Source organism: Charadrius vociferus, unplaced genomic scaffold, assembly GCF_000708025.1.
Source record: "Charadrius vociferus isolate BGI_N301 unplaced genomic scaffold, ASM70802v2 scaffold129, whole genome shotgun sequence".
Lineage (NCBI taxonomy): Eukaryota > Metazoa > Chordata > Aves > Charadriiformes > Charadriidae > Charadrius > Charadrius vociferus.
The window spans coordinates 2,660,804-2,673,351 of NW_009661374.1; the positions used below are offsets into that span (position 1 = coordinate 2,660,804).

At 38.1% G+C, this 12,548-nt stretch overlaps 1 protein-coding gene across 1 annotated transcript in view; it reads right to left on the reverse strand.

The window, feature by feature from the left end:
* The window catches only part of ATG5 (autophagy related 5), an 82,253-nt gene that overhangs the window by 46,970 nt on the left and 22,735 nt on the right, over nt 1-12,548 (reverse strand). Inside the window, exon 5 of the mRNA XM_009893846.1 lies at nt 6-100. Within this exon, the coding sequence (XP_009892148.1) occupies nt 6-100 (95 nt within the window). The remainder of the gene's footprint in view (nt 1-5; nt 101-12,548) is intronic.

A 12,548-nucleotide genomic window follows, 5' to 3' on the forward strand; every position in this document is an offset into this window, starting at 1 on the left:
CCTACCTGATAAATTCTAAATGGGATGTATCGAAATCCACTATCTTCTGGAGGATACTCCATGAGTTTTCGATTTATTGCCCAAAACTGTTCAAATTTATCTGTAGAGGTAAAATTGGAATTTGTTAATATTAATAACATATACTCTTTTTCAGCTAAAAGAGATAAACAAGACACAATTGGAACAACATGCAAAATTTTCTTGCAGAGGTTTGACCTGTGTGAATTTACTGTATGAATTTATTTTCCCCACATTTCTCTTCCCTATTTAGCCTGAAGCCAAAGGTAAGACATCTGCATCCTCCTATGAAAAAAGTGAGGGGGCAACTTATCAAACTGAAAGAGAAAGCAACATGAATTCATATTACGTCTCCCACATTGTTAGGGAAATATTGGGCCACAAATTATGGATTTCGTTACCTCAGTTGACAGTGCCCGTTTCTCCACTCTCTACTACTGGTCCACAGTCTCACAGTTTGTTAAAAACATCTCATTATTCTTAACTATAGATGAACAATAGGCGTAAAGCAGAGAAACTAAAGCAGTAGAAAAACTTGAGGGGTTTACATTTGGATATATAAACCTTAAAATAATCTGCAACAATGTATGCTATAACCAGAAAATATACAGTCAGTTTCATGACACACCTTGAAAATAAAATTTTATGTTTGAAACACATTTTTGTTAACATTATCCAAGTAACTAGGTTTAGTGAAGTAGCCCGAGGCAGCACACCATCCTGTTCAGACATTGCAAGAACTCAATAGTTTACTGTGCTTAAAATGTATTAAGGACAGCATAAGTCTAGAGCAGTAAAGGTTTTTATATATGCAAATCAATTATTCAAATCAAGAAAACAACCAATACCAAAAGTGACACAAAGGAACATGAAGAGCTAAGATGAACAAAGCTGCTGTTACCCTTACTGGAGAAGGCAGCTTTAGAAGAGGAAGAGCAACAGCAAGGCTTATATTTCCTTACAGCCCCTAACTCTCCAAGACACCAAACATAACAGGGAACATACAGGGAACTGCTTGAGAGGGTCCAGCAAAGGGCAACAAAGATGATTAGGGGACTGGAGCACCTTTCTTATGAGGAAAGGCTGAGGGACTTGGGTCTCTTTAGTCTAGAGAAAAGAAGATTGAGGGGGGATCTTATTAATACATACAAATACTTAATGGGAGGATGCCAGGGGGATGGGAGTAGTCTTTTTTCAGTGGCACCCAGTGATAGGACGAGGGGTAATGGGCATAAACTTGAACATAGGAAGTTCCATCTTAACATGAGAAGGAACTTCTTTACTTTGAGGGTAGTGGAGCACTGGAACAGGCTGCCCAGAGAGGTGGTGGAGTCTCCCACTCTGGAGACATTCAAAACCCGCCTGGACGCTGTCCTGTGTAACGTGCTGTAGGTGACCCTGCTCTGGCAGGAGGGTTGGACTAGATGATCTCCAGAGGTCCCTTCCAACCCTAACAATTCTGTGAATTCTGTGAATAACAGATGTTTCTTCAGAAGGAACACAGTGTCTCCCATTTTCTCTCCTTGGCACAATGTTCAGCTGAGTCTGAAGAAGCCTGGTGGTATAACCATTGCAGAATTCAGCCCCCCCTGAAGCAAAGTAAAATTCAGAAATCTATTTGCAGAACAAAGGTTCTTCCCACTTCCAAAATTGCTGATAACAATTAAAGAGATTGCAGAAAATTACAGGAGTCTGAAATTTGCTTCACTCCAATGTACAGCAGAGATGCCTGTCAGTGTGCTAATGGACATAGTTAATACATATTGCCTGAATTACAACATGTTCTTTTCCTGACAGAACGTGATGGAAGGCAGGAATTTCCAAGAAACCATAAACGCACTCCTGCCAGGTATCCTGCAGGAGCATTCCCTGATACTTATCTCAGAAAGCACTTTCCCACCCTTGCTTCCCAATCAGCAGCCAGCACCTCTTGAGAAGCACATACCGGAGCTGCAGCCAGCACCACCACGCAGGCACCTGCCCAAGACCAGGAGCGGCCCGGACGCAGGGTGCAACCCCACCACTCACCAGCTGGGAAGCTCTGCAGGTGACAATGACAGAGATGGCCCCAGAGCTGACTGTAGCCCAGCAAGCCTGCATTTGGGAACCCCAGCCTATGGAGTCAGAGGTTTACTCTTACAAATTCTGACACAAAAGATGACTGCATCCCCCCCAGGAACTCTGTCAGCAGAAGCAGGAAGGTGAAGGTTTCGCATACTTCCCTCATACTTGGAGACAGCGTTGAGAACGGCTTACAGCTCTCACTACAGATTGTGTGGACAGGCATTCTACAGGAGGCATTGATTGATTTATACTTCAATTACCACCTGACTATAAACTCAGCTGATAAAACTATTAATTATGGTGATACACAAAACAAAACAATCAAGACCTACTTAAGCTAGCGAGCTGCAGCAGACTTAAATCAGGAATCTACATATTTGGAGACATCCTACCTGACCAAAAAAAAAAAAAAAAATCAAACAAACATTAATTTCATTTACTTGTTTAATGCTCATATTACAGTAGCTAGGAAAGTTGGGTGAACAGCTTACTGTCCTCAAAATGCAACAGAGAAGAGAAACACGTCTTATGGATCAGAAGAACAAGAAATTCTGAGCAAATACCATACTTATGGTAGGAGCTTAAATATATTGTCCCTTGTGGTATATATGGCAAACAAGTGGATCTTTGAAGGACAAAATGTTGAACAGTGGTAATGTACAGTTAACTTACTTCTGTTCTTCATTCCAGCTTCCTCACCACCCAGAAATCATGCAGGTAATCTTATTTAAGGCAGGCAAATTTACAAATTTATACTTATCAGGTTATTCTCTGAACAATCAGACAATGCTTGACAATCTATTGTTGTATCAAGATGTTTAAATTTCTAATAGTTTCTGTAGTTTCTAAATATAACAGCAACAAGTCTGCACCAGTTGAATGATGAACTCGATGCATTTTGTAATCAAGTACGTTCTGTAAATCCACCTGATATCCCAGGAATGAAAAACTTTCTAGTAAATTAGATAGACATAATGGAGTCAGACATCTCCACCATGTGTACAGCACTGTCTGAAGACATCTAAGCTAGTTCATACTCATAACCTTATACTACTGCCCTCCAGACATCTTTCCATGGATACAATATTTTTACTACAGGAAACTGAGTTCAGTGTAAGAAAATTAACACAAATTTTTAAAGCAAGCAGCAGGAAAAGGCTACTAGTTTGCATACTGATATACATGACTTGGCAAGAGCTTTTATTAGCATTAGGAGCATTGGCTGAATGCCAGAATCTGAAAGCTCCAAAATGCAAAAATCCAAGAATACTGCTTTCACAGAACTCTTAAGAGTCAAAACTTAAAACAAACAAAAAACCCAACACCAGACAACGCTCCCTCTCCACTCCCCCAATCCCTTTGAAAATATAAGTGAAAGGATGCATTCTTCTCCCATTTCTGTGTGCCAATACCTTCTATTTATGCAAAACAGAATTAAGGAAGCTATTAATGCTATGATGAGCTATAAGAACTAATTAGTGCTTTGGCTAGACAGGACTTAGACAGAAGGTGCTGGCCGGAAGGTTGACAATCCAAACAAAACTGAGTTTTCATCAAGCCAGCAAACAAGGAAGAGTTCTTTATCAGCAAAACCACTTTAAACACTCATCTCCCTCCCTCGTGAAAAGCTTATGCAGTCTACATGATATCTAAACTCCCGTAATAATTAAATCTGATTACTTTTGTTTTCCACAATCCATCTGTTTTTAAGAAAGTGCTTGACTGATGTGCCAGAAGAGTTTCTGTATTAGCAAAAAAACAGTACTTGCAGAAGGCAGATGATTGTACCTGAATAACAACATTTAAAATAATGGCAATAAGATCTGAACATAAGTGAGATGAGTGACAGTATAAAAGTTTCAGATGCCTCTACTAATCATGTTGCTATATAACTCCGCCTAAAGTGAAACATAAAAACTTTTCTCTCTGTATTTTATGTCAAAGATCACAAAGTTAATAACCAAATAATGGAAGAGATCCAGTTGGAAAAAAAAAAATCATCAGCCAAGTCACTTGTATTTATAAATATTAATTTATTAGAAATGCATTCACTGAATACCCAAACACCAGACAGACATTACCCTTCAGTACTACAGAGATGCACAGAATCTAAGGAGAGCTTTGAAAATATCTGTTTACACATATAGAAATAGTTTGAGTTGGCAAAACTACAAGGACTTAATGTCACCCGTAACGATAATCTCAGTACACAAATTCATTAAGCAATAAATTAAACCTCAAACATAAATTTACAAATACAGTGTGCCACATTATGCATTTAGGGTTCAGAAATCTATCACTGAAATTGTTCATGTCTTTAAAGCACCCTTTAAAATAGTTAAAAAAAAAAAAAAAAAAGACTGCTACAGGGAAACACTGAGAATTGTTTCCTCCATTAAACAAGACTGGAAATCCTTTAGCAATCACTGAAATTAATCTAAATTTATATCTGTTATATTCAAAAGTTGTTGGTAACTCCAGTCATACTTTGTTGTTAATACACAGTAACTGATGAACCTTTTACTATTAAGCAGTGTTAACTAAGGGTTAGTCCAGGCTGAAACTTTGAAGGCTGGGCCTCTTCCTGAGGCTGAGACCTGGGTGAAATGTTCTTCAGACAACCAGAAAATTTAGTTCCTTTCGTGCTAGCTAGCATCTTACAGTCATTCTCTGAAAATTAAGTGCTGTCATGCTTCAAACAACTTGAAATTTCACTTGGATCTCGATCTTAGGTGTGTCTCTTCCACCCACCTATCTCTACAATGGTAACCAGGATGGATCGCTGACAGGGTAAAGGGCACTGCTCAAGTATTTGCAATTCAATGCAACATAGCTATAAATCAACATACACAGAGAATACGGACAATTATCACAGAATGAGAAGTTATATCTACAAGTAACTTGCAACAAGACACAGTGGTCACAGCACATGGCCAGTTAAAATGGAGCTCCCACTGCAGAACAGTGGGCAAAAAAACCCACCCTAATCTTTAAACTTATCAACAGAATTATCTTAATAATAAGGAATTGTTTTGTTTCTGTATTTGACACTGATGCAACTGACTCCAGAATTGGATATATTATATTTCAAGAAGGTGTGGAGAGGGTTTAAGTAACAGAAACAAATTAATGCAAAAACAAGGGAAAGATTGTTTAAATTAAAAAAGGAAAGGGTAATTCAGGGCTTTATTCTTCCAATATCTTTCTAGAAAGTCAGAAAAGTGAACAGGTGTAGTCCTCAGGGTAGCATATATGCACAATTTTTTGTCTGGACTATTCATGGTTTCTTCTTAAAGGCAACTAGTTGTATAAATTTAAAAAAAATGGTTGAAATTTAATTGTATCTGTAGCTCTATGCAAGCAATACCAGTTTGCAGCTTGCATAAAAACATGCCAAATCCTTGAGTTTAAAAAAAAACACAAAACTTTTGTCTATTCTCAGTGGCTCACCACCGTCTAATAACCATATGAACCACAGAAATGATGCACAGCTAGAAGTACTTGGGCAGAACCAACCATAGCTTTAACTAAGTGACCAAAGTCTCCAACTGATGTATCAGAACCATTAGAAGTGCCTTTGGAATAAAAGCTCCTGCTTCCCAAAAAAAGAACTGTCTACCCAAAGTCAAATGAGTTTGCTCAAGGCCTTGTCCAGTCAAGTGTTGACTGTCTCCACAGGTTTCCACTCAACCACTTTCAGTCCCCTCACCCTAATATCCCATCAGACTTCCTCCTGCTGCAACCCATAACCATTTTCTTTTGTAATTGCCCAACTCCACCACCAACAGGGGCATACCTGAGAAGGCTCTGACTCCCTCTGATCTACAAGCCTTCCTTTTAGGTAGTGGAAAGCAGCTATTAGATCCATCTTCAGCCTCCTCATCTTCAGGCTAAACAAGGCAGTTCCCCCACTCTCTTCTAATACAGCATATGCTCCAGCCCCTAATCATCCTAGCAGCACTCTGCCAGACTGTCATCTGTTTGCCAACATTTCTTTTGTCCTGGGGTCCCAAAGAGGACACAGCATTCCCCGCACAGCTTTACAAGTGCTGAGCCAAGGGGAATAATTACTCACCATCTGGCTAGATTCTGGGGGGCACAAGGGCTAAAGCAGCTCCGTGGTTAATCCTCATTTCTGCAACACCACACAACAGACCTATGTTCGGCTTGTTATTCACAACTACCCACTTCCATGAAGCTGCTTCCCAGTCAGTCCCTAGCCTGCCCCGATGTATGGGATTTTTCCTGCCCCTGATGCAGGACTTTGCACTTGCATCTGCAAGCTTCAGGAGGCTCCTGGTGGCCTCCAGCTTGTCATGGTCCCTCTGAACAGCAGAGCTGCCTTCCAGTGTGTCAAACACTCCCTCCAACTTTTTCTTTTAGTCATAAACAAACTCACTGAGGGTTCCATGGGTGGCATACACATACACAAATAAACTGTACAGACAGCTACAGCTGCAAGTCAAGGATACAAGTGTATTTTTTTAACATTAAAGTAAGTACATTTTCTACCAACTCATGCTCTAACAAGCACTGTGTTTAACTGCTAAAGCTAGAAAGGAGCCTTCTCAAAATTTAGTATCAATTCTACTTTCACATTGTTTCCAAGAAGACTAAGACTCTACATGCATACATTGTTCTGCTGACTGCTGAGCAATTTTAACCAATTTTATGAAAGGTTAAATTTTGTGTGGTACGCCTCAAGCATGAAGCGGCTTTGCTGATGAAAAGATAAAAATTTTAAACACTTGAAAACTAACTGTACCATGCTATTCAGAAACAATATTTACAGCTGGTTACTCTCATTTCTCAGCTATTTAAAGACCTGTCTCTAAATTACTTTAGGCCATCTAAACCCATTGTTCTTATTCTTGTATAATAAAAACACAGATAATTACAATTGTGAAGGACTTCAAGAAGACTCCAATACACATTTGACTCTTGCTGACTACTACAGTTCAGTGCCAACCTTTTGAGAATACAGTTTGAAATGTGTTCTCACACTAGTATGGCATTGTTAAAATCTAAGATTTTTTTTTTCTTTTCCATTTTACACATTGCCACCATCCACAGTTAAAATATTCTTGCTATTAAACACTTAGGTTACTTGGGTATTTTGACAGATCATGGTATATAATACAAATCCACAACTGAAGAGGGCACTCAAGTCTACTAGTCTTTTCAGACTATCTTCAGGCAAGAGTAACTATCAGATATGGAAAGACAGGACCTCAGAACTGTTTTGACTTAATGTGACAGAAGCTACCTACAGAAATACGTGGAAATATTCTTCACGTCATAGACAGCAAAGTAACAACATTCACCAGGAAATAGTTATAGCGTTACCTTGTACACAGCAGTACCTGAAATATCTCCAGCGCATGATGCGCCTTTTAATCTCACATACCCTCCAAATCCTCATTCAGCTGGCACGTTACTATATAATACTACAGGAAAGCAGTAGAGATTGTAAAATTTGAAAGTAAAAAACAAATAGGCTTTGCTACTTGGACCTGTCCATGCTAAATAAGACACGGAATCACCACAAAAGTAAACATCATGCTAACTAGCTCAGGTACTAATAATAGTCAACTACAGTGGTACAGGCATCAAGGTTGGCTACCTAGGTTTGTCACTCCATTTTTAGTACTATTATCATGTAAATTAAATAATTCAACTCTGTTTGCCTATATGCACTATAACAAATTTCCAACAGCGGTGTTTATAACCAGAGAACAATTAGGAGAAACTTCCTTATGCACAGTTAGCTGTAAATTCTAGTTTAAAAAAAAAAATATTAATCCATAAGACACACTACAAATTGAGCTCTGGATGCAATCCAAGAAAAAAGGGGGCATATCTCCCCTAATACTGTACAGTTAGGTTTGCGATCAGTGTATTTAACACATTTACTTTTATGCTGTAATTTATCCATTAGCTTTTATAGCAAAGTAAGTGTTCTGAAGATAAAGAAATAAAAATATATTGGTTAAGTTTCGCAGGTTAACAGGACATTTTGAAAACTGTATGACAAAGCAGCATTTCACTCTTCGGGTTATCTATCAGATCCAAAAAGGCCTTTCCCATTGTTTTCTTTTAACATACACAAGGGAGCCATACCTTACCAACATTCTTTTCACTTATTAAACGTACTCACAAAACAGAAGTTTCACTTTAAGTACACCATTTCCTTAACACCTCCTCCCTTCATTTCTAGGTCATCAATTTATCTGGAAAATGTTCAGGGAAAGAAAATCATCAAGATGGACTACTTTCTTTCCTTTATTCAAATATGAGAATGCATACATCCTACCAAATTTAAGCTTTCTGTGTAGCCTGAAAGTAGGTGATCTCAGCAGGTATTATAACACTTAAGCCAAAAAGAAAGCTCTGATGAATTAAACAAAAACATGTAATCCATTTTTGAAACACATAACCCACAGGTGGTGTTGGAATAGAGCAGCAGGGCCTGTTACAAGCTTCCCTAAGTCAAAGGGAAAAGGACTCCTTACAGTTTTACCCACCCTCCAGTTCTCTGCTCTAAGTCTAGATAGGCTGGTTATATTAATATCTTCTTTGCTCCGATTATGCTCTGTTTATACATGAAAATAGAGCAGCATATCTCCATATAACTTGCTAGCCTACTTTGCTTTCCCTGTACCATGCTTTTTCTAAAATACAGCTTTTCTTAAAAGTTAAGGAACTTTTATATTAACACATCTGTCAAATTCAGGAGTTTCCTAGCAGAAAGTAACTTAGAAAAATTTCAAATTGCAAAGCAAAAAACCCTCAAAAACTGAAGAAATTTAATTTTAAAAATTAAGTCAATTTTTTAGAGATAGTTTACTTTGAAATTTAGTTAGACCTTACACATCTTTCAGGAAATGACATATTTTGAGGGGGAGGGGAGGAAGGAAAGCAGAAGGCAGTGAAAAACAGAGGTTCTGCACCACTTACACCTAAGTAAAATAGATTTAGAGAAAAACAGTCAAAGATTCTCTCAATCTGACTCCAAGTCTACCAAATAGCTGAAAAACTCCAACAGAAAACTGTGGAGCAGTGAATGTAGAGAACCAGCTTATTTGCTATTTGTGTTGAAAATGAAAGGCACACCTACTTCAGTAGGAAGTCTGGAAGGTGGCTATATTTCTGAAGAAATGGTAACATTCCAGGAGGAAGAGTGTCAAAATGAGGACAAAACACAAAGCCCTTGAAACTGCAACAGGTAAATAAATTCATACTCACCAATATATATGGACAGGTTATATGGCTGGTAGATTACCTGTGCCAAAGATGCAGAGACTTCCAAGCTTACTCCCTCAGAGTTCAAATGTTTTCATTAGATACATGGATATCTAACAGAAGACGGTGAAAACACAAGAAAGCATCCCTATGTCTGTCTACCTATCACTAAACAACCTCCTTTCACGGTGGAAGCTTCAGTATAAAGTAGCATTGTAAGTGCTGGTTACCTTTTGCTTTCCTTTTTCTGCCTTTGCACAGTTCATGCCCTCCTTGGAGACTCACTGATTCTCACTGGCATCACAAACACAGCAGCTCCTCTCCAACCCCTCGTTGAGGGCAGAGCAGAGAAAGCCAAGGGGGGAATTCAGGGTGCCATCAATTCCCCACCTTTGCACTGTGACAAAGGGCAGCTATGCAAGTAGGCACCAGGCCAGCACTGAAGAGTAACAGGGCAAAAGGCAGTTTTGAAGGGATGAGTTTAGAATCGTGATACTGCACCCATACAGGTGGACCATTAGTTTAGTGATTTGTGCGGAAAGGGTAACAAGCCAGTAAACACCGCAGAACTAACCTTGAAGTCTAGGTCACAATCCATTACCAGAAAAAAAAACAAAACACCACAACCAATCAAACCCTAAACAAAATCCACCAACACTAGCACCAAAAGAAATCTCTGGGAAGGCCTGCTCTGATGCATCTGATCCATTCTGCAGGTCCAGCCTGTCTGAACCTAGCCCCAGCTCAGGACCAAAACAGCGCTGGGCTGACCTTGTGCAGGGCTATTTGAATCTGTCTACACTGCACCCCTCGGGCCCCATTGTATCACCAACCCCCAAGTTTGGTGCATGCCATGATATCTTAACTCCATAATAAGCAGGTATTGACACTATTTATAGGAAAACTGGATGCATTTCCAGAATTTTTTAACCACCAGCTGCCCTTTTTTTTTTTTTTTTAAAATCGTCTTTTAACCAATACACCCATTTTCAAAGCTCAAAAGAATTGTTTGGTCTTTCTCCACAGTTAACCAAATCTCTACAGAGAAAACATGGAAAGATACTACCATTTTGGTAGTGATACAGGGAAAAAGAAGAAAAAGATGACTTTATGATTTAAAAAACTAATGGCTTGTTCATACATCCATTCTCCCATTAAATTCCCGAAGATTTTCTAAGTACATATTGCCTAATTTAAGCTTCAAATGACCAGTTGAGGTTAGAGATTTGTTCAGCTACCAAAGCACACATCATCTCAGACGGAGGTAAAGGACAGTATTGCTCCCACCAGTTCTCTACGAAGAGGAGACACATACATATCAAACCTGAGTGGGCCATGTGTGCACAGCACAAAAGAGATGCTGATAAAGTGCAACTCCTTCTTTTTGGCAGTTCAAAAACTTCTAAATGGGAATGTGATAACCCAGAAAAAACACAGCTTCTGCCCCACAAAAACCCAGGACTGGTTTATGATTTAGATGGTTATGATTTAGAAAGAAATGCAATTATGCATTATGATAGTTATGATTTAGAAAGAAATGCAAGAAAAACACAGGCCTGATTCTGTCAGTAAAACAAGAAAGCGATCACATGCATTAAAAGATAAAATATTGCATATCCTGAATGTTTGCAGGATTTTTCTCCTTTGATAAGAACACTTCAATATGGCCACTTAACTTTTGGTAAGCCCTACAGTATGAATGAGCATTACATTCTTTTTCCATAGTATTTTCAGTAAAATAATGACTTCATTATATTTTATAATATATAAAGAAGCCTTAAAAATGGCAATGACTTTTCACTGTTTATTTCCCCCTCTCATGAATCAGAAATACCAAGTCTAGTCTTCACGAGTTATAAAGGATGCCTGTGAAAATTTCAGGGTATGGTTGCTTATGTCTCTCTACAACTGATGAAAAGCAGCTGCACTGAATCTAAAACTCCTCCTTTATCAGAACCATTATATACTGAAGTTATAGATATTAATTCTTTGAACCAAGCAAAAAACATAGCTCTCCCCCTAAAACCTGTTGAGATTTCATTTGTTTGATCCTGATTCATCAGTAGGTCCATAGAGTCTTAAGGTTTCAAAGCTTAAAGCCTTTATTTTTCCACACAAAAGGCAAGAACAAAAAAAACCCACACACTTGAAAATCCTCTTTATCCATGATAAAAATGGCCATAACACTATTAAACTAAGAACAATAGTAACATTTTCCACTAATTCTGACCAAAGAATTTTAACAATTCTTACAAAAGAACAGAAGTCAGTATAGCTATATAGCCTGCCTTTATTGCTTCCCTGCCCCAATCAGACATCCATAATGCTGGTCAAAATTAGGGCAACACAGATGTACCCATCCCAAAGAAGTGTTCTAGCTAGGAAATATCTGATTCATGGACAAAAATTAGCTAACTGAAGTCTGAAGAACAAGCAAAACCACAAGCAATAGACAGAAAAGTATGTTTACCTTTGTGATTTGGTACCAGATTAACACAAAACCAGAAATGGTGGGAGGATGGATGTAGAGCTTGTTATGAATACCTACCAGCTGTTACCAGCATAGGATTTTGCCACAAATTCACTATTACAGCTCTTCCCCTAAAACTGAAAAGTTTCTCATGCTACCTACTCCTCCTCAGCAGAAATGCTGATACTGAATTACACTTGTAATTGATAGTAACATTTCTCCAAACAAGCAAAATTGGATTTTTTTTTTTCCAAAACCGTAAGTTTTTGGAAAATAAATATCCTGTAAGTGTTGCTACCACTTGTTAAACAAACAACACTTCCTATATTTAAGAACTGAAGAAAATTGTTTGAAGTTTCATAGAAAAAAAAAAAGCTGCAGATGTATCATTACTTACAAGGCAGTTATCACAAATGCTACTTTCTTTTCTTTTTTGTGGTCATTCATTCTGTTTCAAAGAGGTTTAAATTTATTACATCTCAAACGAAAGCCTATAAAAACATACTGAAAGATACAACATGCTTAAAAAGAGTTTTCTTGGTTTCACAAGCTTTTCTTGTTTCTCTTTTATGAAGAGCTGAGAAATTAAAATTAGCATTTGAAAGTATTCAAAAGATTGTTTAAACTTCTCATTTAGGTGTCAGATTCCACAGGTGCAATCTCTCATTAAGTACAGTGAAACCTTCTTGAAATCAACCTTGCTAGGCTGCTCTTAACATTATAAAGAAAAACAGTAAAATCCTAGTTTCCCTAC